The sequence below is a fragment of the Ips typographus genome, linkage group LG14 (genome assembly GCF_016097725.1).
Source record: "Ips typographus isolate SLU linkage group LG14, UJ_Ityp_2.0, whole genome shotgun sequence".
NCBI classification, from domain to species: domain Eukaryota; kingdom Metazoa; phylum Arthropoda; class Insecta; order Coleoptera; family Curculionidae; genus Ips; species Ips typographus.
In genome coordinates this window covers 481,724-508,192 of record NC_138435.1, presented here as the reverse complement: position 1 = coordinate 508,192, position 26,469 = coordinate 481,724, and the positions used below count along the sequence as shown (strand labels likewise).

The following is a 26,469-nucleotide window of genomic DNA, read 5'->3' as shown; positions in this document are numbered from 1 at the left end:
CCTGGAACGTTTCCATTTTCCGGACAAACTTATATTATTGACAGTCAACGAAAAAAATATCAAGTAGGCCATATTTTCAGCGCGCTGTTGCCAAACGTCAAGTATCACCAATACCGTCGACCAAATTATTTTTGCCTTTGTCCCGCGCATGCAATAATTTACGTTTCTCTGTCCGTTTACATTTCCGATGGTCGGTTTTGTATTTACCACACCTGTATACCAATTTCATAAAAAAAACCCACATAACATAAATAAAAGATTTAATTTTAGACTTAGAAACAATAATTGTACAAATTTCCTATAAAGACATTCTTAAAAGTAGTTGTATAATTGGCATCATTATACACAAGAGTGTCACTTTTAAGTCCATCACATTAGAATGTATATCATCTAATTTTATTCAATTCCCGTTATACTGGTTATCCAGGGCTTATAGTAGGTGGTTCTCATGTAAACTCCAGGTAAATAGGGAGCTGCACATTTAATACCATGGGATACAGTCCCGGCCAGTTCGTATCTACCGTCAGGTCTCTGGACAACCAAAGGACCACCAGAATCACCCTGTATATATTAGTTGATTAACATTTTACTGGTGTTGTGGTAGTTTTTTTTACCTCACAAGCGTCTTTTTGTCCGTTAGCATAGCCGGCGCACAAAAACGAGTCCAGAATCACTTTAGAGTGTCCGGCAGTCCTGAACATGTCCTGACACACGTGGTTTTCCATAATAGGGACCTAATAAGGCAGTTTAAAAAAAAAAATTTACAAACTCAATTTGGTGCACGGACCTGTACTTCTTGTAACACTGAGGGCACCCCACCCCCGTATTTCAATCTACCCCAACCGGTTACAGTGGCCATTCTTTTAGTATAGTCGATATTGTCCGGTGGCAGGCATATGGGAACTGTCAATTTAAGTCAGTTTAGCACAATTTTCCACCAAAAAACTGGACTTACTAATGTGCGCATCGAATTTAACGGGGCTGTCCAGTTCGAGCAAAGCCAAGTCGTTTTCGAACGTAGCCGCGTCGTATTTCCTGTGAACAATCACGCGTTTCACGTTTCTGCTGATTGGTTTCCTCGATTCCAGATCGCCAGAAATGTCGTATTCACCAAACACTGCCACCAGAGAGGCCAAAAAGCCGGGCTGACAATGAGCGGCCGTTATAACGTACTTGTCGCTAATCAGAACCCCTTAAAGAAACATTTCGAGTCACGTTTGTCCCTGTGATTTATAGTAGCGTGGATAATACCTCCGCATTTGTTCTTCGTGAATAATCCCAGCCACGTCGATTCCCTGACCAGGACTTGCCAGGGAAACTCCCCGAATACGGCCCCTCTTCCACCCACAATTCGGCCGGATTTTAGTAAAGGCCGAACGCCACATTCTAAAAAAAAAAAATCTGTTATTAACTAAACTCAATTTAACTTTATTAGTGTATTCCTGGTTGACTAGATAAACAATCAAATGTGGCACAAGCCGGCAACTCCGCAGACGGTTGACGTTTCACTTTGACATTTCAACATTTGTATTGTTTTGGTTTAATTTAATTCGTTATAGTCGTGTTTTGTGCTTTAAAATAACTGTTATCCTGTTATACGTGCGTCTAAAGTGGTGGTAATGGCATTTATTAAACCTCCTTAAGAAGAAAATCACAATTTCCTGTTCCAAGGATCATTTTAGTTTACAGTGTGTTTGGTTTTGTACATGTAAGTAATCAAAACGCTATTTAACCGTTTAAAACGCTTGTTGAATGTTTGTCTTTGCTTTAATGTTTCTTAACTATATCCACATTGTTGTTCGCATCACAAACTAGGACACTGCTGTAATTTACGCGAATACTGTACAAAAGTGGACAAAAAATATTAGTTTAATGACAGGAGGGAGATAATCATTACAAACACCAACATCATGTGACAACCAAATCGCGTGCAACGTTTAGGTCACGTGAAAACACAGTACAAAGCTAAATATTCTTTTTTAGAAAATAAATCATAGAAAACACTTACGGTCTCGGTAATTCTGATGTATTTCGGCTTCAGTTTCGTTTTCGATATAATTCTGGACCGTGGTCGGTGGTTTTCTGGTTGTGACCGGTTTTCTGGTCGTCGTCACCGCACTACTGACAGGTCGTCTGGTCGTAACCGGTCGTTTGGTGGTCACTTTGACGTTGACCGGCTTCTTGGTGGTGGTAACCGGTTTTTTAACCGGCTTCTTGGTTGTGGTCGTTACGGTTTGGTTGTGCCTGTTGTAGACAATGTCATTGAGATCGTTGAACGGTTCTTGAAGTCCATAAATAATTTGATTGACGAAAGATTCGACTTTCTCATGCATGGCGGCGTCTTCCACGAAATTGGGGGTGGTGATGTCCTCCTCAGTGAAAACGGGTTGGGTTAGATTGAGGTTAGGGTTGCGGTCTGGAGGAAAATTGATTAAATCGTTTGGTGACGTCACCACGACAGCGTCCAGATCGTCTTCAGGTAGCGGGGAGGAGGATATGGTAGGTTTGGGGGTGATTATCACAGTAGGTGATGGTACATTCTGGCTAGTTTGCTGCGGTTTCGGAGTGGTGTAAATGTTCTGGGTCACGTGATTGTTGATAATCACTTGGTTTACTGGTTTCCTGGGGGGTTGTTGAGCTGTGGTTGGCGGGTTTGACGTGTTGTCATCCACTGGTCCTAAAACTATCACGGTGGGCGCTGGGTTTGGATACCCTTGTGACGTCACCGTGAATCCAGGTCCGGCTACTGTGGAACTAACTGTGGATGGTTTCGAGCTGGATACGTACACGTAAGGTGGTGGAGAACCTGTTAAGTAAATCACCATTTAGACAAGAAAACACAATCGTACAATTAAATTTTTACTTGGGAATGCTTCAGGGGTTTGGGCAAAAGTCGAGTGGGCTACTGTGACAGGTCGATGGGTTGAACTGTTCACCACAGTACCATTTGGAGGTTTTTTGGTTGGATCAAACGTCGTACTGTACACGTAACTGGTTGAGGCTGGTTTAGGACTTGTTGTGACCGGTTTCTTTGTTACTTTGCTCGGTTTAGTCCTGCGTGGTGGTATGGTAGTGCTAAATACATAGGAAGTGGATGGTGGTCCTTTGGTGGTCACTTCCGGCCTACTAAACGCACAATCATTATAATAAACAAACATTTTAAGAAACTACATACACAGTGGGTTGACTTGTGTCATGGGTTAATGTTGGCACTAAAACGTATTTGTCATCAGGTTTTGAAGGTTTAGGCCTGGAATTGCAAACTGGTACAAACTTAATACAAAACCCAAACAAAACTCACTTGAACAAAGGTTTCTGTATGGTGGGCAGTGGGGTATACCCTAAAGGAGCATTGGACACTGATATTTGCAATATTGGTGGTAGATTAGTTTCCCCATACCTTATGGTGGTGGGTTCGTTGCCATACGGGGTGGTTTTCTTCTCGTACACTGAACTATACACCATCCATATATTACACAACACTCAAATTCAACCGTTCCTTACCTGGTGATATCGTTTGTACTGGTTGAAGTTGTTCCGGTCCAAGGGTTGGAAAATGGTGGATTCTGACCGAGGAGAGTGGCCGTTATCTGTGACACTCCGTGAGAAGTGATATCGTAGGGTGAAGTTGTTCTGTGTGTTGTAGGGGTGATTTTTGAGTTTAGTAGGGTTACACCAGGATACTCTTGGGATAAAAAGTCTCCAATCTCTTCATCTGTGGAAGGCAGTTTAACGTGGTAAAGAATCTGAACAGCACACAGCTTACCTTTTCCTAACTGGCAACATGCACCAAATAGAAACCCATCCATGCAGGCACCCACCACTTGCCCGTTCCTCTGGGTGCACTCATGGTTGAACATACAAATGTTAGGTCCTTCGGTGGAGTGGGAAGAGCTTTTGGTCGCCTTACAGTATCTGGGTGTTATCCGGTAACCTCCAAACAGTTTTCTGCTCTCTGCACGAAAGTTTATGAATGAATCAACGCTAGTCACGCAAAAGGTATTCCATTGACATTGCCACATGACCTTTTGCTTGGTGAAAGTTTTAAAGCCGCGGGCGATCGACATAAACCTCGATGATGCTTACTACTAACCTAAATTAATAATAAAATCGCCAGCGTGTGCTGCATTCTTTATGCGTCTGATGACACATTTCCCATTTGACAACATGAACACTATAAAACTTAGTACAGTCAGGGAGAAAAGTGGTGTGAAAGTTCAAAGACAGTCAGTGACAAAATCACCTATAAAACCCACTTAGAGTGGGAAAATGACTGTTTTAAGCACATTTTTGAAATCCTCATTAAATTTCCTATCTGACAACATAAAAAAACACTTCAAAATTCAGTAGTCAGGGATAAAAGTAGTGTCAAAATTTGAACTGCCAGAAACACAGTTTGACAGAACAGTCAGGGACAAAATCGCCTGTAAAACCGACTTGGAGTGGGAAAATGACTATTTTAAGCACATTTTTGAAATCCTCATTAAATTTCCCATCTGACAACATAAAAAAACACTTCAAAATTCAGTACAGTCAGGGATAAAAGTAGTGTCAAAGTTTGAACTGCCAGAAACACAGTTTGACAAAACAGTCAGGGACAAAATCGCCTGTAAAACCGACTTGGAGTGGGAAAATGACTGTTTTAAGCACATTTTTGGAATTCTCATTAAATTTCCTATCCAATAACATGAAAAAACACTACAAAACTTAGTACAGTCAGGGAGAAAAGTGGTGTGAAAGTTTGAACTGCCAGAAGGACAGTATGAAAAAACAGTCAGTGACAAAATCGCCTATAAAACCCACTTGGAGTGGGAAAATGACTATTTTAAGCACATTTTTGAAATCCTCATTAAATTTCCTATCTGACAACATGAAAAGACCTTTCAAAATTCACTACAGTCAGGGATAAAAGTAGTGTCAAAGTTTGAACTGCCAGAAACACAGTTTGACAAAACAGTCAGGGACAAAATCGCCTGTAAAACCAACTTGGAGTGGGAAAATGACTGTTTTAAGCACGTTTTTGGAATTCTCATTAAATTTCCTATCCAATAACATGAAAAAACACTACAAAACTTAGTACAGTCAGGGAGAAAAGTGTTGTGAAAGTTTGAACTGCCAGAAGGACAGTTTGAAAAGACAGTCAGTGACAAAATCGCTTGTAAAACCCACTTAAAGTGGGAAAATGACTGGTTTAAGCACATTTTTGAAATCCTCATTAAATTTCCTATCTGACAACATGAAAAGACCCTACAAAATTTGCTACAGTCAGGGATAAAAGTAGTGTCAAAGTTTGAACTGCCAGAAACACAGTTTGACAGAACAGTCAGGGACAAAATCGCCTGTAAAACCGACTTGGAGTGGGAAAATGACTATTTTAAGCACATTTTTGAAATCCTCGTTAAATTTCCCATCTGACAACATGAAAAAACACTTCAAAATTCAGTACAGTCAGGGATAAAAGTAGTGTCAAAGTTTGAACTGCCAGAAACACAGTTTGACAGAACAGTCAGGGACAAAATCGCCTATAAAACCCACTTAGAGTGGGAAAATGACTGTTTTAAGCACATTTTTGAAATCCTCATTAAATTTCCTATCTGACAACATGAAAAAACACTACAAAACTTAGTAAAGTCAGGGAGAAAAGCGGTGTCAAAGTTTGAGCATTTTTCGAATCCTTATTAGTTTCCCACTCAATAAACTCAAAAAAATATATAAAAGTTTCACAACCAACATAACGGCAATAACGTAATTAAAAACGGTAGATTATATACAAAAAAACAGGTTTTAACGGTTGATCTGGCAACATTGGTTTAACAAACTATCACATTCATGCACAACTTGCGATTGACAGTTGACTTAAAAGTGCGGCGTTGCCACAGTGTTGGGGCTGGATATGCAAATTTTACAGGTTATTAACTATGACTCTTTATGGATAAATAACAAATAAACTAGAGCAAACAAATACAAAAAAAAATCTAATTTTTGCCTCTGGAAATCATCGTATTGAGGCTCAAATTGGTTTGAAACAAGTCAATGTCCTAATTGGATTTTGCTATAAGAACTGAAAGTAATGGCAAGCAAAAATGATCCCTACAGTGATACAGTTTTCAGAACGTTTTTAAAATAACTTATGACGTATTTCCCCTTATACAGTGTGTATTTAGTCACCATTGGCATTCCAAAAACTGTTATCGACGCGTCTAATAGGTAACCCATTCCTATCACGTTAAAGTACCTATTTAAACCAGTACGTATCTCTAATTATATCACTTTACAGTTAGAGTCGACCAATAATGTGTGAATTGCAACGTACACTATTATACTGGGTGTAACAAGGACGAATTTACTAAAAAATGTCTTTTGACAGTTTGAGGCTACTTTCATCGGTGTTTTTCATTTCGTTAACACGAAAAGTGGAGAAAGTGAACCAAACCACAGAAAAAAGGATGGAAATACGATCGTTCCAATTTCTAAGGACGTATGACGATGCAGAACCGATCGATCTTTACGGTCGATTGATTTCGGAATTTCTTCGGGTATTTATTTTCATTAAAATTAAGTAAAACTTTTAGTTGAGGCTGTACTACTCCAGACCAACCCCGGGAGGTCAAACGAATGTAAAGGTCAAAATCAATGAAAAGCTACGATGAATGGATGGGATACTCGTTTTTGTTTCTTGATTAGTTTACACGAAAATTATTAACTCGTCTGATAGTGGGTTAGGAGGTTAAGAAACGCCCGGTTTGATGAGTTTTACTGATTTTTAAATGAACACAAACTAAGTAACTGTAACACTATTATTTAGTAAACTTTCTCCTTTTTTGAATTATTGTCTTACTTACCTCTCTGTCTTTGATTAACATCCTCAGCTGTCACTTGTAGCACAAGAATAAATGTGACACACAACCGCGTTATCGATTTCATGATTTAAAACTAAAACTATAATCTACGGCTGGGATAAAGTCTGTAGTAGGCCTGAAGCGGGCGAGCCAAAGCTTCGCATTGGCCAAATAGACTATGCCCTACTAGACTGTCAGACAGGCCGGGAAATTATCAAAAATCCTGTTTGTACTAAGTTTGGCTATAACCGGATCGGGGCACATTTAACTTCCGACAGTACCACCCGAATATTGGGGACCACATTCAAACGATTTCGCGGTCGAAGTGAGAGAAGAGTGATTCCCTCCGGTTCGGTTGGCAGACTGAAAATCTGTTTACGTATGTGTTCTTGGTCAGCAAAAGTCGGTCAGTGGGTTAGCTTAGCGGGTCTTCCGCGTCGTTGATGGTACCAGCGGAACCCAATGGTGGCGGCGGATTATTGATACACCTGCTACACATGTTGACTCTGTTTTTGCTGCACATATCTGGAGGATTCATTAATTTCCCAAAAAAATGAGAAGAAAACCAAAAATTGTCCTCGAAACTGAGAAGCTTTCATTTATGCGCTTATTTGTTTAATTTTGCTACCTTTCACGACCATATGGCCCAATCTTTACCATGCTAAAACCCTAGCACACTCTGTAGTGATCTCCAAGACATAATTAAATAGCAATTTGTCCTGTGTAATTAAACGCAAACTACAACAGTTAATACAGTCTGCTAACTGTAAACATTTAATACGCATAGGTGGATTATAATCAGTATAGTAAAATCAGTTCAGTGACCTGCTTTAGAAGAAATAATATATTACAGTCATCACGTGATAATTGTTAGGTTTAATTTTAAAACAGTTAAGGATGAAAGTCTGGAGGGAAGTATAAAAAAAACCACGTTATTTGTATTGTTCTGTAACGTCATAGCTTTTACTTTGATTTTTACTATAGGCGCAGCCCACTTTGATTGTCATCTGTCAAAACAATTAACAGTGTTGCCGATATAAACGCGCGATCCAAGTTTAATAAGGCACAGTAAAAAATGCTAGTAAACTGCTAGTTTTATTTGTAAAAATATATCGTAATTTTTTTTTTATCGTATCGTATTGCCTATGTACAAACATGTTAAAACTAGGACGGGAATTTAAATAAATAAATAAATAACGGTCAACTCAACAACCTTACTATACGTCTTTGACCGTCTAATTAAAAGAACAATCTAGCGCGATAATTTTAATATTTACATACTAAAATAAGCTTTATACAGAGTAAATGTTAGATTTCCTAAAATGAACGTTTTGAACTGGGTCGCAAGCGACCCTAAATATCACCATTTTCAGTCCATGTTGGTTCAAAATTGCAGGATTTGATTGATCCAGTCCCGAAATTCACTAATTCTGGTGTAAACTCCCGGCTGATTCGGTTCGGCGCATCCAATACCCCACGAAATAATGCCGGACAGCAGAAACCTGCAACCGATTTTAATTATCGCTAAAGCCCCATTTTAGCAGTGCGAGTTACCGTTTGTCCTCCCTCTGGATAACCATCGGTCCTCCCGAGTCTCCTTCGCAGGAATCAAAGCCGCCTTTTCGCCATCCGGCGCATATAAAAATGTGCGGAATGTGTTCGATGTAGCCGGCCGATCTGTACATTGATTCGCAGACTGAATTGTTGATGACAGGCACTGTCACTTCTTGTAAAACGCTCGGAAGCGGTCCATCTAGAATCAAAAATGACACTTATTGGTTGAAGTCTGTAACTTCCATTTTAATTTTTCCAGACAATTTTACAGAATATTCTAGACACTTTGGGCTAAAAAAACTAGAACATCACGTGACAATTGTCAAAATAACTGTCATAAAACTCAGAAACACGTTTTATATCCAACACTGCATGAAAACTTTTCTAAACCCTGATTTTTGCAACTTTTGAGCACAGTTTGACAGTTTTGACGTTAGTGACAATGGTCACCTGATTTTAGAACACTATTCAGCTAAGGGATCACGTGACAATTCTCAAAATAACTGTCACAAATCTTAAAACACGTCTTGTTTCGAAAACTGTGTTAAATTGGAATTGTTGAAAATTTTAGGCAAAGTTTGATAGTTTACAGGATAATTTACCTAGACAGTCACGTGATTTGACAGTTTTGACGTTAGTGACAGATGCCACGTGATTTTAGAACACTATTTAGCTAGAGGATCACGTGACAATTGTCAAAATGACTGTCACAACTCTTAAAACACGTCTCGTTTCGAAAATTGCAAGAAAACTGTGTTAACTCAAATTTTAGGCAAATTTTGATAGTTTTGACATTACTGACAAATATCACGTGGGTTTAGAGAATAATTTAGCTAGATCGTCAAGTCACAACTGTCAAAATAACTGTCATAAAACTCAGAAACACGTTTTATACCAAATACTGCAGGAAAGCTTTTCTCAAACTTGATTTTTGCAACTTTTGAGCACAGTTTGACAGTTTTGACCTTAGTGACAGTTGCCACGTGATTTTAGAACACTATTTAGCTAGGAGATCACGTGATAATTGTCAAAATAACTGTCACAAATCTTAAAACACGTCTTGTTTCGAAAACTGTGTTGAACTGGAATTGTTGAAAATTTTAGGCAAATTTTGATAGTTTTAACATTAATAATAAATATCACGCGATTTTACAGGATAATTTACCTAGACAGTCACGTGATTTGACAGTTTTGACCTTAGTGACAGTTACCATGTGATTTTAGAACACTATTTAGCTAGGGGATCACGTGACAATTGTCAAAATGACTGTCACAACTCTTAAAACACGTCTCGTTTCGAAAATTGCAAGAAAACTGTGTTAACTCAAATTTTAGGCAAATTTTGATAGTTTTTGACATTACCGACAAATATCACGTGGGTTCAGAGAATAATTTAGCTAGATCGTCAAGTGACAACTGACCAAAATAACTGTCATAAACCTCAGGAACACGTTTTATACCAAATACTGCAGGAAAGCTTTCCTCAAACTTGATTTTGGCAACTTTTGACCTTAGTGACAGTTGCCACGTGATTTTAGAACACTATTTAGCTAGGGGATCACGTGACAATTGTCAAAATGACCGGCATAAATCTTAAAATACGTCTTGTTTCAAAAATTGTACGAAAACTGTGTTACATTCGAACTCTTGCATATTTTAGGCAAATTTTGAAAGTTTTGACATTAGTAATAAATATCACGCAATTTTACAGGATAATTTACCTAGACGGTCACGTGATTTGACAGTTTTGACGTTAGTGACAGTTGCTACGTGATTTTAGAACACTATTTAGCTAGGGGATCACGTGACAATTGTCAAAATGATTGTCATAAATCTTAAAATATGCCTTGTTTTGCAAATTGTTCGAAAACTGTGTTAAATTCGAACTCTTGCATATTTTAGGCAAATTTTGAAAGTTTTAACATTAGTAATAAATATCACACGTGGTTTTACAGGATAATTTACCTAGACAGTCACGTGACACTTGTCAAAATAACTGTCATAAAACTCAGGAACACGTTTTATACCAAATACTGCAGGAAAGCTTTTCTCAAACTTGATTTTTGCAACTTTTGAGCACAGTTTGACCTTAGTGACAGTTGCCACGTGGTTTTAGAACACTATTTAGCTAGGGGATCACGTGACAATTGTCAAACTAACTATCACAAATCTTAAAACACGTCTCGTGTCGAAAATTGCAAGAAAACTGTGTCAACTCAAATTCTTTTGGCAAATTTTGATAGTTTTAACATTACTAACAAATATCACGTGGGTTTAGAGAATAATTTAGCTAAATAGTCACGTGACAATTGTCATAAAACTCAGAAACACATTTAATATCAAATACTTAATGAAAATGTTTCTAAAACCTGATTTTTGCCAGTCCATCTAAAATCAATGATATTCTAGACACTTTGACACAAAACTGAATTTGTGTTCAAGTATACAGTAAAAATGACACAAAATAGTGACAGGTGTCAGTTGGGCACCATTTTATGGTTTGTTCACTACAACACCTGTTAACAGTTTGTGATTGGTCAATTGACTTGGGACAGGTACAGTTATAGTTAGTAATTGAAAAATTAAATTTCAAACCCAATTGCGTCAAAACTGTGATTGAGTTTTGTCGAGAAGGCGTTGCCGTTTTGACTTTTTAAGACATTGTTGACGTAACTGACAGTGACAGTTACCAACCTTCATATAAACGTCCCCAACCAGTGACGTAGGCAGTTCTACCAACAAAATTTTCATCTGTTTTAGGTACGCAAACTGGAAGAATATTTGGTTGAAACTGAACCGGCTCGTAGAATCTCAACAAAGCCAAATCGTATTCGAACGTTCTCGGATCGAATTGGGGATGAGAAGCGACAATTTGAACGCGTCGTTCTTCGTGAAGATACGGTTCCCCTTCGGTTGACAGATCGTGTTCGCCAAGACGAAGCAAAAGATCACTGGGGGGCACGCTGGAAATAAACAAATTTTCAGACTGGATTCAACTAGAGCTGGGCTTAATTTACTTATCGACGCAATGCGCTGCGGTGATGGCCCAATTTTCGTTGAGCAGGGCTGCTCCGCATTTGTGTAGGTAGGTCGAGGTCCTCCATTGACGCAACGAAATTTGCCAGGGCCATTTTCCGAAACTCGATTTCTCTCCACCCACTATTCGGGCCTCGGGCCACATACGACGTCCGCACACTGTTGACAACGTCGAAACGTTATTAAAATCGATAGTTGCGCTAACAAAAGTGCACCAGAACATCACCAGATCGATTAGGCGTTTCATTTTATCTTTTAAAACGTGAAAATAGCGGTTTTATGGAAAAAACCTGTACACTTGATGGGCTGCGCAACGACCATCGGGGGCCAATGTCTTATTGTTGGGAATTTTTGTTTCTTTTGCCTAAACTAACGAGCTTGGATTACCTTGAGTCAGGTTGAAGAACTAAAACGTTCACACAGACTGACTTTGCGTAATTATTTGCCCGCTATCTTGTTTCTTTATACCGCCATATCAAGTTTTTTTTTAACTGTCTTTAAACCTTCATGGTCGAAAATTGCTTGATACAATTTGCTTCAACAATACGGTTTACCGTATACACAACAAAGATTAACAAGCAAAAATGATCTCTAACAATATTTCAAGTTGGCTTACTGTGTCAGCCATCTTGACAGATTTTTGACAAACATGTGACTAGTCTTTAACTCACCATCAGTAAAATCACTCATATTAATCGGTTTCGGTTCGCTTATAGTGCTGGTTCCAATCACTGCAGTGGTGCCAGGTTCTGTCGAGGTGGTGACCACTCCAGGACCTTCACTACTCATTGACTCGTTGCCACTTGATAACGTCGTGGTAACAACCGGCAACATTGTAGTCGTGGTTGTTACCGATGGTTCTAAAACTGGTGGCGTTGCCGTGGTTATATTAACTATCCCTGTGGGAGTGACGCTGGGCAGTAGCACCCAACTGTCTGGCACTGTAATCGGTACCCAATCTGAAATTTGTATTATTATTTTTTACGCAACCCTGGTTGAAGGTGGTACCTTCGGTGACGCTTTCCGTTGTGGTGTTTTCCACACTGGATGGTACTTGAATGGTGGTTGTGTTGAGTTTGTTTACCACAGTGACAGTTGACGCAGTGACAGTTGACACAGTGACAGTTGACACAGTGGTTGCGTTTCCAGTGGTATTCACTTCATTTACACTCTCTACAATTTGGGTGATGTTCGTGAGTGTGAGGGGTTTTGGAGTGGTGGTGGTAGTGCGTGGTGGTACCGTAGTACTTGACGGTTTTCTAGTGATACTACTAGGTTCTGAAACATCAATTACCAAATTACAATAGTTAGTCACTAAAAGTAAATTACTTACTTGTGGTGGTACTAGATGGTTTAGTAACTTTTCTGGTTGGTTTGGTCTTTTTTGTGGTGCTCCTAACGGTGGTGCTGCTTACTGGCCTTCGGGTAGTACCAATCTTAACAGGCTTAACCGTGGGTTTAGTGGGTTTTTGGTGGGGCTTTGCTGGGGCTGTTACGGCCGGTCTGGGTTTGGTTGTCGTACTTGAAGGTTTCTTGGTAGTTGGAGGTTTTGTTGTTGTTGTTGTTGTTGTTAATGGTGTACCATTAACCAGGAAGAATGTCTGCAACTTTTGTGGTGTTGTGGATGGTTCTGTAGTACTGATTGGTACTGTACTGGTGGGAATCTTTTGAGTAGTAGTTGTTTGCGTTTTCGTAACTTCAGTGGGTTTCTGGGTCTGGAATTAAACAATCCATCCATTAATGAAGGGAAACAGTATAAATTACTGTTACTAGTACCGTCTTCACGGTAGTAGTGATGGGTGTGGTGGTGCTGACAACTACCGTAGTGGTGTTCTGCACTCTATGTGGTGGTACTCTGCTGTCTAGTACTATATTGGACTCGATGGTGTTGTCCAGGTCTTTTACGTGTTCAATATGGCAGCACGAGCCGAAATAGAACCTGTCTATGCAAGTACCCAAGTGGGTACCGTTGGCTTTAAGACAGTCAATGGCAAACATGCAAACTCCGCTAAGTTGAGGGTTTTTTCTTGACACGCACGGCAGATTGCGTATGTTTCGTCCGTTTGTTGACGCTGCAAATGTTTAATTTAAATTAAAAAAAATTAATTGAACCAATAAAAACGCGACACAAATACCAACCGCCAACGCCCGTCCAATGGCGTTCTCACGTTTGACCCCGATACTATTTTGCGTGTGACGTCATACCGACCTCATTTTGTGGGAGTTTTGCTTTTTCTTTTATTTTTCTTCACATATATCTCTCTCACAGTGTCAAGGTTCTTTCACCTTAAACTCGTTTCCGGCCTGTAGCATGTATAACAATCGGCCATTGTATGGAGATTAGAATATTTTAACTGGACTACTTGTGTAATACTGATTAACGGTTTATCCGAACTATGCAACGTAAGGGTATATTACCAAAATAACGTTTTATAAAGGCAAATCGGATTGAATTACTCGAACCCGAAATACTCGTTTGATGATTTTCTACCTAACGGAATCGGTGAAATTCCTGTTGACCAGCTTGAAACGACTCGTTTCCGTGGTCGGTCCAATTAGCTTTAATGCCGGAACGCTTTAAGGTGCAAATAATTCTAATACAAAAGAAATAACTGAGTCTTCAACGGCACATTTAACTAAAATACAGTTAAAAACTCATCCCTACAATTGTTGCGGCAACATCCCTAGCGCGAAACGACAATCGCCAGTTGACAGTTGACAGTTCATTATTTTTTGAATTCTGACAGTTTATGTTGTTTGTTGTCAAAATCTTTACAAATAATTGTTTGCAACGTTCTTTCTACTGATAAACTAACAAAATGTTTATTGGTAAGACAAGATTTAAAACCAAAAAAGGTAAACCAAAGGCAGTGAAGTACTTTTTAACCTCACTTATTTGTTAACCACCCCTTCTACATGGAAGCTTTTTGTAGGTTTTAAGGACTGAATGGGGTCAAGACGCAAATTCTGTTCAATTACCGTAATACCAACCTATATTAGTGGTGATAAAGGCCGGCTGCATATTGTACACTGGCGAAGTGTTAGCTATGTCCAGTAGGAAGGTCACTAAGGCTACGAAGGTGGTTGGCAACATCTGGAAAAGGACAGACTCAATGTAAATGTAAAGGAAGTAAGTTTAATCATTTTACAAGCATGCAAATTTTCTAATCACTCACACATAAGACTGTAATTTGATCAACACAGGGCTGCTCACTTTTATTGTTTGTACGGTGTAAACCATATCACTTTCCTACCTAACTTTTTGCATGTAATATAATATTTTTTGTGAGTGACATGTGACACAAGATTTTAATCCTGATGAAGTGGTCACATGTTGAATTACTCATGTCACTTTCAATTATAAAAAAAAAACAATTTTAAAATGCTGTTCAAACTTTGACACCACTTTTCTCCCTGACTGTACTCAATTTTTTAGTGTTTTTTCATGTTAATGGATTGTAAATTTAATAAGGATTCCAGAAATGTGCTTAAAACAGTCATTTTCTCACTCCAAGTCGGTTTTATGGGTGATTTTGTCACTGACTGTCTTTTCAAACTGTGTTTCTGGCAGTTCAAATTTTGACACCACTTTTCTCTCTGACTGTACTCAATTTTTTATGTCATTAGATAGGAAATTTAATGAGGATTCCAAAAATGTGCTTAAAACAGTCATTTTCCCACTCAAAGTCAGTTTTATGGGTGATTTTGTCACTGACTGTCTTTTCAAACTGTGTTTCTGGCAGTTCAAATTTTGACACCACTTTTCTCTCTGACTGTACTCAATTTTTTTGTGTTTTTTATGTCATTAGATAGGAAATTTATTAGGGATTCCAAAAATGTGCTTAAAACAGTAATTTTCCCACTCCAAGTGGGTTTTACATGCGATTTTGTCCCTAAGTGTCCTTTTAAATTGTGTTTCAGGCAGTTCAAACTTTGACACCACTTTTCTGCCTGACTTTTCCTGATTTTGTAGTGTTTTTTATGTCATTAGATAGGAAATTTAATGAAGATTCCAAAAATGTACTTGAAACAGTCATTTTCCCACTCCAAGTGGGTTTTACAAGCGATTTTGTCCCTGAGTGTCCTTTTAAATTGTGTTTCAGGCAGTTCAAACTTTGACACCACTTTTCTCCCTGACTGTACTCAATTTTTTAATGTTTTTTCATGTTATTGGATTGTAAATTTAATGAGGACTCCAAAAATGTGCTTAAAACAGTCATTTTCTCACTCCAAGTGGGTTTTATAGGTGATTTTGTCACTGACTGTCTTTTCAAACTGTGTTTCTGGCAGTTCAAATTTTGACACCACTTTTCTCCCTGACTGTACTCAATTTTTTAGTGTTTTTTATGTCATTAGATAGGAAATTCAATGAGGATTCCAAAAATGTACTTAAAACAGTCATTTTCTCATTCCAAGTGGGTTTTACATGCAATTTTGTCCCTGAGTGTCCTTTTAAATTGTGTTTCAGGCAGTTCAAACTTTGACACCACTTTTCTCCCTGACTGTACTCAATTTTTTAGTATTTTTTATGTCATTAGATAGGAAATTTAATGAGGATTCCAAAAATGTACTTAAAACAGTAATTTTCTCACTCCAAGTGGGTTTTACATGCGATTTTGTCCCTGAGTGTCCTTTAAAATTGTGTTTCTGACAGTTCACCACTTTTCTCCCTGACTTTACCTGATTTTGTAGTGTTTTTTATGTCATTAGATTGGAAATTCAATGAGGATTCCAGAAATGTGCTTAAAACAGTCATTTTTTCACTCCAAGTGGGTTTTACAGGCGCTTTTGTCCCTGACTGTCCTTTCAAATTGTGTTTCTGACAGTTCAAATTTTGACAGCACTTTTCTCCCTGACTGTACTCAATTTCTTAGCGTTTTTTTATGTCATTAGATAGGAAATTCGATGAGGATTCCAAAAATGTACTTAAAACAGTCATTTTCTCATTCCATGTGGGTTTTACAAGCAATTTTGTCCCTGAGTGTCTTTGAAAATTGTGTTTCTGACAGTTCTAACTTTGACACCACTTTTCTTCCTGACTGTACTCAATTTTTTAGTGATTTTTATGTCATTAGATAGTAAATTCAATGAAGATTCCAAAAATGTGCCTAAAACAGGCATTTTCTCATTCCAAGTGGGTTTTACAGGCGATTTTGTCCCTGACTGTTTTTTCTAATCTGTCTGGTGCATTATTGAAACAATAATAACGTAATTATAGTGGACTGGTATCAACAAGCTCATTAAACATTTAATACAGTTATGCAGTGATTAGGAGGTTTCTAAAACTATTTTCAAATCATAAAATGTCGTTAAGGACTCTTTTAACCTTGCCAGTTTCCTTTATACCAGAGATTATAGTCTATAAAATCCCCCAGACCGTAATTGTGTACATTTTTCGATTCCATTTGATGGTTAGAAGCAATCTTAGCTTTGTAAATGAGAGGTAAAATTGAATTTCAGAGGTATATTACAGTATAACTGACCGGGACTAATTAAATCCGAACCTCGACAAACTTGATTAGAATAACGGGCCAGAGCTGTAATTTATTCCGTTCAACTTGGACTTTAACTACTTTCAGGAAGTCCAGTAATTCATATTTTTGCCACATAAAAGGTTTATTAAATCAGGGTTGTTTCTTTTAAGGGCTGAACGTTAACAGTAATAGAAGATCAAGCACAGCATCCACGAGGCTTAAAATCCGTAACGGATGACTTAACATTCGATCGGTACCGTTGGGTACCGCAAGTGGTACCGAAGAATTTGGGCACAACTTGAGTAATAATAACTCTTCACCGAAAAACCTGTTACCCGAGACTTCGTGCATAATATGTGGGTCAATCGATTTTATAGCAATGTCGCGCTTAGGTCAAGAACGGCCCTGAATACCTGAAGATGAGTTGGAAAATTGTTTTTTTTTTTCATCAAGTTTGAACGATGGAAAGTGGTTAAATATTTGGGTAACGATGACAAATAAGGATCAAGGCAAATATGTTATTCTGGGTCACCGTAAACGATTTGGGTGAAAGTTGGGAATCCAAAAGAAGAAATTCGCATGAGTCAGTGGTAAAAGTGGGAAATTTTGCAATCTTCTAAAAATCTTTCCTAGTACTTATGTGTTGTACAAAATTTGTACTATTCAGATCACCCTTATGTCATGTTGTTTCACTTTTATGTGGGTGATTACGTATTTTTGTTGTGACTTCATATTATTACTCTAAATGTTAGTTAATGCTTTTTTTCTTCATCTGTCAGCTGAGCCACTTTGACGTAACAACTTACCTTTAAACAACTAGAATAACAATCCTGGAAAGGAAAAAGGCACTAAAACTGACAGCTAATCAATCTAATTGGCATTGTACTCAATTAACTGAACCGTCTTGGTGTAAACAAGACCGAAACCGACGACATTCGAATTTGGCGCCGGCAACGATGACGTACATGGCCCGGTACCATCAACGCAAAAAAAAACAAAAATAACAAATATTGGGAAAGACGGACGGCACCTTCTTCAAGGACCACGCGTACTAGTCCAGGTGAAGAGGAACAGTGCTGGCAATCATCTTCGTGGGGGTCAACGGCTCGGCAGCCTTGTCGAAGTGCACCAGCTGAGGGGGGATTACCGTTAGGCCTTCTTCGAGAGTTTGCGATCCACTTGCGGCAATCGAGGTGCTAATGGGACGCGGACATCATCGACGACCACGTGACTAGTAACACACATACACGATGGTCATTCTATGAATTTAGAAGGTTTTAAGTTATTTAAGATGAAATAGAACAAGAAAATCAGTCAAACTTGTGGAGTGGCTATCCACAGACATATAAAACAAACTTTTCATTGTTTATCAAACTATAATAATGGTGAATAACCTGTGATGGGATTGAACTTGAAAAAATACGCACACAAATGTTTTTTCATTGAGATACAGAGGATTTATTGAAATTTTAGGCGCATCCGCAAGATGGCGTTTTAGGGGCTGGCACGCGGCTCAAGATGGAGTTGATCAGGCAAGGGCTCAGAGCTGGAGCGGCAGCTGGAGCTGGAGTGTACACTACGGAAGCTGGAGCTGGTGCAGCGTAGACAACAGAGGCTGGAGCAGGAGCGGCAACAGAGTAAACTGCTGGGGCTGGAGCTGGAGCAGTGTAGACTGGAGCTGGTGCGCTGTAAACCACTGGAGCTGGTGCTGGAGCAGCAGGAGTGCAGGCAACTAGATTGGGGGTGATTCCATATTTCTGGCAGGAGCAGTAGTTGCCTAGGGGCACTTCAGCGGGAAGGGGAAGAGGGATGTTGATGTCGGGGTGTTGGGTGGTCTTGGTCTTGACTGGTGGGCATGGGAACGACACTGGCAAGTTGGAGAGGGCGGCTTTGACGTCCAAACCGGGGATCGGGCAAGATGGCGGTGGTGGGGTGAAAACACATCCGGCATCAACCTGTTAATAAAGAAATATTAGTCTTAATCAAGTACAAAAAGTGCAAAAATACTTACATAAGCCACAACTACCACAGCCAGAGCAACTGCGAATCTGAGCGCCATTTTTTTGAATGTTTTTTTGGTTTTGTCAGTGTGTATACTGTGCCTATCCACTCCAGGGGGTTTGAATTTATAGTCGAATTCATTGAACGATAAGAAATTGCTCTGTTAACCTGAAAACATGAGGAACTAGCCGTGGTGCTTCATCGTACGTGATTTAGTCTCAAACAAATACCGGAACTGGGTTTTTCACAGGAAATGTTTAGAATATTGGCTGTTATCTTTACAGACCATAATCAAATCAAGTGGGTAAATTGAAATTTGCCTAAAATTGACAAAAAATAATAAACTGGTATTTGTTTTGCTAACCTTAATTGTTATTGCAACATTATCAAGTTCAAGTTTATTTGCCATTGAACTGTTGACTAAACACAACAGCATTAATTATTTACCTGCAAAGGAAATAACTTTGGAACACGAAATCCAAATATATTAAATCTGCCTTGTTGGGCATTTCTAAATGCTTTGAAACAGAATTTTGATCTGGTAATTTTCCTGGTATGTTCAGACTATCTGAAGACGGTTGAAATTGAAATTGTTTCTCCTTTAACAGAGTAATTGTTAGTCACCATTATGGCTCATTTTTCCCTGCTCTCCTCTGCCGTATTTATGAAAAACGTCATTATTACAGTAATTGTTATTACAGTGTTTATTTACTAGTTACAATAAACTATCCACTGTGCAAATTGAGGCACTATTAATGACTTAAAATGTGTGAGAATTAATTGATTTAACCTCTACAAGACTCAACAAGTCGTTAATTTAGTATAAATTAGCAAAACTACCAGAATATGCTTTAAAACAACAGAATCGCTGATATGACCTATCTAGTGCTCTCATTTCATTGACTATAATTTACGTCACTTTTGACACAGCGTTGACAGTTATCAATTTTACAGTAGCGGTAGGCGTTGCATAAAATTAGTGATATTTCGTTTAACACTCTTTTATTCAATTCTAAATAACTTGCTTATTTGGTATATTTTTCTTTTATATGTCTATAGATAGCTATTGAAATGGGGTTCTAAAAATGTCGTTCTTTAGGCTGATAGGTTGGACGGTTTGGCCGCTAGAGGGCTTCCAATGGTTCTCTCTCTCTTTATCATAAGAGTTTCTATTATACTCTAAGTACTAGTTTACTAGACATTTTTTCTGTACAAACAAACCTTTACAGAAATGAAGTGACTTTGAATAAACTAAACTAGTAATTCTGGTTTGCTCAACAGTTCTAAAAGAAAAGTGCGGTTAGACCCTTTTAGCTAGAAAAAATTGAATTATAAAAAGTATAAAATAAGTTTGAATTCTTGCCAATTTGGTGACTGCAACTTTTGATTGTGACATTTTGCGTCTAAACTGTAACCTTATTGACGTTTAACGCGCCACGTTGCCAAATGTTTAACCGATGAAAACCCGAAAATAAATTTTGTATTTATTTACTTCTGATATAGAAGTTGACTCAGTTTTTTGAACAGAAAATTTTGAATAACAATATTAGTCAATATTGAGGTTTATTTCCTAATCGTTTCGAAAATTGCTAAAACTATCTTGTGTCTCTAAAAGCAAAATCAAAGAAATTATTTCAATTTCATATTTTATAAGACAGAGCAAACGGTCAACTAGCAATCTGGCAACAGCGCACACAACACGTTAAAGTTGCGTTCGTTTAATAAGCGCTTGAGAGAAAGAGATGAGCGCTACAGGTCACAATTAAGCGCTAAGCAATACGTCAAACTCAGTTTTGTGTGATTTTCAGAATGGTTTCTATCTAAAATATGCAGATAACACTGTTATTCTAGTTTAAATCACCAGTTAAAAATAAAACTAATTCAGTCAAGTATATATTTCAGTTTATTTCAAGAAAAATAGTTGACTTAAGCGCATTGACAAGGAGCTGGTAGGCTGTTTAATAAACCTTGCAAATTGGCCAAAGGATTGCCTGCTGGAGCTGAAGCTGGGGCGCATGCGGGTGCTGGAGCCGGAGCACTGACTGGAGCTGGTGCAGGAGCTGGCAAGCTGTTCAACAAGTTTTGCAAATTCTCCAGAGGGTTGATGGCTGGAGCTGGAGCTGCAGCTGGGGCGTATACAACCTGAGCTGGAGCGTAACTGGCTGGAGCTGACACGTACGTCACCGAGGAGGTGGCTGGGGCAGAGTCGGAGGTTGCTGGGGCGCATGGGATCAAAGTGGGCCTCACGGAGTATTTTTGGCAGTTGCAGTAGTTGCCCAGAGGGATTTTAGATGGCACTGGGAGAGGGATGTTCACGTCCGGTCTTTGGTTGACTGACTTGGCCGGTTCCTTGCACGGGAGGGAGGAGGGAACGGAGAATTGCGCGGAAGCTCCGTATTTGCGCAACGCCGCCAAAGTGGAGGAGGGTAGGCCACAAGAGCTGCAGCAGCCACAGTTTGGTGCGGCTAAACCCTGGAAAATATCAATTTAAATTAGCATCATAAGATTAAACAGCTAAAAAGTACTTACACCACTGACTAAGGCAACGAGGCCAAACAAGGCAAAAGCCACTTTGAAAGACATTTTTTTGGGGTTGTCTTTTTCAGTCAATTAAACTGCAAAAGGAAGTGATTTTCGAAAGAAAAATCAACCTTTTATATACCCATTCAGGACTCCTCGGGGGATACGTGTCTTAAACAAAAACTACAGTAGGAAGTATTTTATTTGTTAAGTAACACCTGGTGCACCATGTTAATACAGTTCAATGTCAGCAAAATAATAAACAGTTCAATAACTTTAACATTTTCTGTAGTTGTGTTAGACAATATTAATTAGAGGCTCTTTCTGAGATAAATCTGATACAATAAACATCCACAAACCCCTTCACTAGTCAGTTTAACGTTCAACTGGAAAACAAACAACAAAAATAGACTAGAAACATTTGATAGAAAATTTAATGAGGATTCCAAAAATGTGCTTCAAACTGTCATTTTCCCATTCCAAGTGGGTTTTACAAGCAATTTCGTACCTGACTGTCCTTTTAAATTGGGTCTGGATTACGTGACTATCTAGTAGTAGTTAAAGTTAAAAAAAAAAAACGAATTTTTCCCTGAACGTGGTCACTTGATTTAAAATTTTGGTCACGTGATTTTAGAAAGTTGATAGTCACGTGACCACGAAATATGTACTTTTATATTTGCTTATTATTTTAATTTCAAAGTTTGTAATTGTCACGTGATTATGTTTTGTCAAAATTACGACTTTTCAACAGTAAATCTGATTAAAAAGTCATATTTCCACTCACAATGATGAATGAAAAAAAGAGAAAATTAGAAACCATTTAAAAGGCAGAAATCATTGGTTTGGTTGTCCTCCAGACGCCATTACGGTCCCGTACAAAACGGACGCCGAGCGACAGACCGTTGACAGCAGTAAACTGTCGAAACGGCGTTTAATCAAAAAGGATCCCCCAAAATAAGCCAATTCAATCAAAAACCCCATTTTTTGTCCCTGACTGTCCTTTGAAACTGTGTGTTTCTGTCAATTTAAACTTTGACACTGCTTTTCTCTCTGACTGTATCTGATTTTTTTGTGTTTCTCATGTCATTAAATAGAACATTTAGTGAGGATTCCAAAAATGTGCTTAAAACTGTCATTTTCTCATTTCAAGTATGTGTTACAAGCGATTATGTCTCTGACTATCCTTTCAAACTGTTTTTCTGTTAATTTAAACTTTGACACCATTTTTCTCTCTGACTGTACCTGAATTTTTTGTATTTTTCATGTCATTTGATAGGAAATTTAGTGAGGATTCCAAAAATGTTCTTAAAACTGTCATTTTCTCATTCCAAGTGGGTTTTACAAGCGATTTTGTCCCTGACTGTCCTTGCAAACTGTTTTTCTGTTCATTTAAACTTTGATACTGTTTTTCTCTCTGACTGCACCTGATTTTTAAGTATTTTTTTTTGGTTAAGCTCTTGGGACTTTCTTGATTTTTCTGGGATTTTCTGAAAGTTTAGAAAACTTTTTGGAAGCTTCTGAGATTTTCTGGGACTTTATGTAAACATTTGGGACTTTCTTGAAATTTTTGGGACTTTCTGAAGGCTTAAGGGACTTTTTGAAAGTTTAGAAAACTTTTTGGAAGCTTCTAAGACTTTTTGGAGACTTCTGGGACTTTCTGGAGGTTTCTGGGACTTTATGGAAGCTTCCGGAATTTTCTGACAGTTTCGACAACTTTTTATAAGCTTCTGGGACTATCTGAATGCTTTTAAGCCTTTCTTGAAGTTTCTGAGACTTTCTAAAATCTTCTGGGGCTTTATAGAAGCTTTTGGGACATTCTAGAAACTTCTGAGATTTTTCGAGAGCTTAGGAAACATTCTGGAAGCTTCTAAAAGTTTCTGGAAGTCTCGGGGTATTTCTGAAAGACCCAGAAGCCTCCAGAATGTATCAGAAGCTTCAAGAAAATTCCGTAAATCTCAAGAAAGTCCCAAAAGCTGTCAGAAAGGTCGAGAAGCTTTAAGAAAGTCCTAGAAGCTTCCAGAAGGTTTCGGTAGCCTCCAGAAAGTTTTAGAAGCTTCAAGAAAATTCCCCGAAATGTTCAGAAATTCCCAAAAGCTTATAAAGTTTCAGAAGATCACAGCAAGTATCAGAAGCTTTAAGAAAGTCCCAAAGGCTTTCAGAAAATCTCAGAATGTCCCAGAAGCTTCTATAAATTCCCAGAAAGTCTCAGAAGCTTTCAAAAAGTCTTCGAAACCTCCAGAAAGTCTCAGGAACTTCCAGAAGGTCCCGAATGCTTTCAGAAAGTCTCAGAAGTTTCTAGAAATTCCTAGAAGATACTAGAAAGTCCTCGAGACCTCCAGAACGTCCCAGAATGTTTCCGAAAATTTCAGAAAGTCTCAGAAGTTTCTAGAAGTTCTTAGAAACTTTCAGAAAGTCCCGGAAACCTCCAGAAAGTCCTATAAGCTTCAAGAAAGTCCCAAAAGCTTTCAGAAGCCTCCAGAAAGTTCACCAAGCCTCCAAAATGTTTCAGAAGCTTCCAAAAAGTTTGCTAAACTTTCAAGAAGTCCTCGAAACTTGCAGAAAGTCCCAAGAGCTTCCAAAAGTGTGTTAAAACTGTCATTTTCTCATTCCAAGTTGGTTTTACAAGTGATTTTGTCCCTGACTGTTCTTTCTTAATTTGTATTAACTTTGATAGTCACGTGAGCACCAAAACACTTTTTTAAACAACTTATTCACTGTAAAGAATTTCCTACCAAAGTCAGGAACAGATTGAGTTTGTCCTTAAGGGCTTCAGGAAGGAGATATTTGCACGAAAAAGAGGAAGTGACTTAATCTTTACTTAATTTAGGACAGAAGACATTTACTACGTAGTGTTACTGCTTTTTTCTCTATAATAAGATCTTATTACTCCATTTAAGATCCTGAATATGGGAATTTGTGTATGCCTGAAACTGGTTAGGGAGACTTAATTCGTGAATGCCGAAATACAGATATTGTGGAAACAACTTCCTTTTGGTAAAGTGTATATGATTCAGCAGCATCAAAAAGCTTGAAAAATAAGCTGTAATATTTAAAATCAAATAAAGTTGTTGAACTGTTTTATTTTGCTGACATTGAACTGTATTAACATGGTGCACCAGGTGTTACTTAACAAATAAAATACTTCCTACTGTAGTTTTTGTTTAAGACACGTAGAGCTCGAATCAGATGAGAAAAGGCCACCGCATCATCAATGACGCAGTTTTTAAAACTATTTCTTTCTCCTTCTACAGTTGCCGTCGCATTAGATATAATCAGAGGCGTCCTATTAAAATATTCCCGAAAATATATTGTTAAGCGGTCAAAAAGCCACTTGGCAACGTAGTACGGTTTTTACTTGGACACAATTAAAACAGATGCGGCAGCGGCCAGGGACATTTGGACCTTTTTATATGCTTTTACTAGCCGGCACTCTAAACGGTGTTGCCAAGTTTAAAAAAATGTAGTGGCGGACAGGGAGACTTAGGGGGTTAGGTTAGGTTCCGTTTTAGTCTGGTGTTTTGGTTGTATTGTTGATGGTCGCAGTTGAAGTTCACATAGTGTTATGAATAAAAAACGTTATTTTGTCAAAATGTCTTTCAAAAAGGTTGGAAAGAAAGGTGTTATCATATACAGCCAAGGCCGTGAAATCGTCAGTAACGTCTTACAATTTATGAAGAAAGAATCAGAAGGAGTTTCCATTCCTTTGAAAAACTTGTTGTCTTTTATTTTCTTTATTAAAAACGACGAAAATGTTTCATTTTACTGATAAAATAATAGCACGCCACTGACTGGCTGCAACAATTTGGAAAGTAACGAGAGCAGCAATATTTAAAGCGAGACGTACAGAGATCGTGACATCATCGTTTGATGACGCCTGTGGCCTTTTCTTAGCTGATTCGAGCTCTATCCCCCGAGGAGTCCTGAATGGGTATATAAAAGATTGATTTCTCTTTCGAAAATCACTTCCTTTTGCAGGTTAATTGACTGAAAAAGACAACCCCAAAAAAATGTCTTTCAAAGTGGCTTTTGCCTTGTTTGGCCTCGTTGCCTTAGTCAGTGGTGTAAGTACTTTTTAGCTGTTTAATCTTATGATGCTAATTTAAATTGATATTTTCCAGGGTTTAGCCGCACCAAACTGTGGCTGCTGCAGCTCTTGTGGCCTACCCTCCTCCACTTTGGCGGCGTTGCGCAAATACGGAGCTTCCGCGCAATTCTCCGTTCCCTCCTCCCTCCCGTGCAAGGAACCGGCCAAGTCAGTCAACCAAAGACCGGACGTGAACATCCCTCTCCCAGTGCCATCTAAAATCCCTCTGGGCAACTACTGCAACTGCCAAAAATATTCCGTGAGGCCCACTTTGATCCCATGCGCCCCAGCAACCTCCGACTCTGCCCCAGCCACCTCCTCGGTGACGTACGTGTCAGCTCCAGCCAGTTACGCCCCAGCTCCGGTTGTATACGCCCCAGCTGCAGCTCCAGCTCCAGCCATCAACCCCCTGGAGAATTTGCAAAACTTGTTGAACAGCTTGCCAGCTCCTGCACCAGCTCCAGTCAGTGCTCCGGCTCCAGCACCCGCATGCGCCCCAGCTTCAGCTCCAGCCAGTAATCCTTTGGCCAATTTGCAAAGTTTATTGAACAGTCTGCCAGCTCCTGCACCAGCTTCAGCTCCTGCATGTGCTGCCCCAGCTTCAGCTTCAGCTGGCAATCCTTTGGCGAATTTGCAAGGTTTATTGAACAGCCTACCAGCCCCATGCCAATGCGCTTAAATCCACTATAAACCAACTTTTTTTTGAAATAAACTGAAATGCTATATAATATACTCGATTTTTATTTAAAATGTATGATTTGAACTGGAACAGGAAGTTCAAAATTTAGGGTAGTGTCTAACAAAATGACAAATTTTGACAAAAACTTCTTTAAGCAGAGATTTAACAGCCTTAAGTCTAGTGCCCCAAGAGCTGGCTAATTGCCAGAAAAATGACTTCAAAATCCGAACACAGTTTAAGGAAGAATTAGCGTCATCAGTTATATGAAGAGTAGTACAATAA

General features: G+C 38.7%; 4 protein-coding genes across 8 annotated transcripts; 1 reads left to right on the top strand and 3 right to left on the bottom strand.

Annotated features, from left to right (window-relative positions):
* Positions 1-243: 243 nt before the first annotated feature.
* Positions 244-18,161, bottom strand: LOC145737897 (transmembrane protease serine 9-like). The gene is made up of 21 exons (XM_081992737.1): positions 17,710-18,161; positions 14,421-14,523; positions 13,206-13,501; positions 12,763-13,144; positions 12,438-12,707; positions 12,101-12,388; positions 11,411-11,588; positions 11,088-11,356; positions 8,394-8,592; positions 8,234-8,341; positions 3,767-4,071; positions 3,505-3,715; positions 3,302-3,454; positions 3,176-3,250; positions 2,864-3,126; positions 2,009-2,806; positions 1,252-1,386; positions 956-1,192; positions 788-903; positions 615-734; positions 244-561 (listed from the first exon to the last, which is right to left on the bottom strand). The coding sequence occupies exons 2-21, from the start codon at positions 14,521-14,523 to the stop codon at positions 397-399; spliced, it is 4,671 nt and encodes a 1,556-aa protein (XP_081848863.1). The 5' UTR covers positions 17,710-18,161; the 3' UTR covers positions 244-396.
* On the top strand, positions 1,393-26,238 carry LOC145737594 (uncharacterized). 5 transcript variants are annotated; one of them, XM_081992335.1, is made up of 5 exons: positions 1,393-1,708; positions 14,363-14,559; positions 25,400-25,485; positions 25,543-26,047; positions 26,147-26,238. In XM_081992335.1, the coding sequence occupies exons 3-5, from the start codon at positions 25,432-25,434 to the stop codon at positions 26,185-26,187; spliced, it is 600 nt and encodes a 199-aa protein (XP_081848461.1). In that variant the 5' UTR covers positions 1,393-1,708; positions 14,363-14,559; positions 25,400-25,431; the 3' UTR covers positions 26,188-26,238. The 5 variants fall into 5 exon arrangements, with proteins under 5 accessions (XP_081848461.1, XP_081848460.1, XP_081848457.1 ...); XM_081992334.1 differs by having other exon boundaries at positions 14,371-14,559; positions 25,543-26,238; XM_081992331.1 differs by having other exon boundaries at positions 25,543-26,238.
* LOC145737599 (uncharacterized) lies at positions 18,336-19,113 on the bottom strand. The gene is made up of 2 exons (XM_081992343.1): positions 18,915-19,113; positions 18,336-18,858 (listed from the first exon to the last, which is right to left on the bottom strand). Exons 1-2 carry the CDS (start codon positions 18,960-18,962, stop codon positions 18,373-18,375), a joined length of 534 nt encoding a protein of 177 aa, XP_081848469.1. The 5' UTR covers positions 18,963-19,113; the 3' UTR covers positions 18,336-18,372.
* LOC145737757 (uncharacterized) lies at positions 20,790-24,583 on the bottom strand. Its single transcript, XM_081992576.1, has 2 exons — positions 21,434-24,583; positions 20,790-21,376 (listed from the first exon to the last, which is right to left on the bottom strand). Exons 1-2 carry the CDS (start codon positions 21,485-21,487, stop codon positions 20,831-20,833), a joined length of 600 nt encoding a protein of 199 aa, XP_081848702.1. The 5' UTR covers positions 21,488-24,583; the 3' UTR covers positions 20,790-20,830.
* Positions 26,239-26,469: the final 231 nt, after the last annotated feature.

Coding starts and splice junctions, on each gene's coding strand:
- LOC145737897 (XM_081992737.1), bottom strand. CDS start 14,523: ATGTTGCCAACCACCTTCGTAGCCTTAGTGACCTTCCTACTGGACATA. Junction 11,357..11,410: donor GCAGCGCATTGCGTCGATAA/GTAAATTAAGCC, acceptor GTTTATTTCCAG/CGTGCCCCCCAGTGATCTTT. Junction 562..614: donor GACAAAAAGACGCTTGTGAG/GTAAAAAAAACT, acceptor TAATATATACAG/GGTGATTCTGGTGGTCCTTT.
- LOC145737599 (XM_081992343.1), bottom strand. CDS start 18,962: ATGGCGCTCAGATTCGCAGTTGCTCTGGCTGTGGTAGTTGTGGCTTAT. Junction 18,859..18,914: donor CTGTGGTAGTTGTGGCTTAT/GTAAGTATTTTT, acceptor CTTTATTAACAG/GTTGATGCCGGATGTGTTTT.
- LOC145737757 (XM_081992576.1), bottom strand. CDS start 21,487: ATGTCTTTCAAAGTGGCTTTTGCCTTGTTTGGCCTCGTTGCCTTAGTC. Junction 21,377..21,433: donor TCGTTGCCTTAGTCAGTGGT/GTAAGTACTTTT, acceptor GATATTTTCCAG/GGTTTAGCCGCACCAAACTG.
- LOC145737594 (XM_081992334.1), top strand. CDS start 25,432: ATGTCTTTCAAAGTGGCTTTTGCCTTGTTTGGCCTCGTTGCCTTAGTC. Junction 25,486..25,542: donor TCGTTGCCTTAGTCAGTGGT/GTAAGTACTTTT, acceptor GATATTTTCCAG/GGTTTAGCCGCACCAAACTG.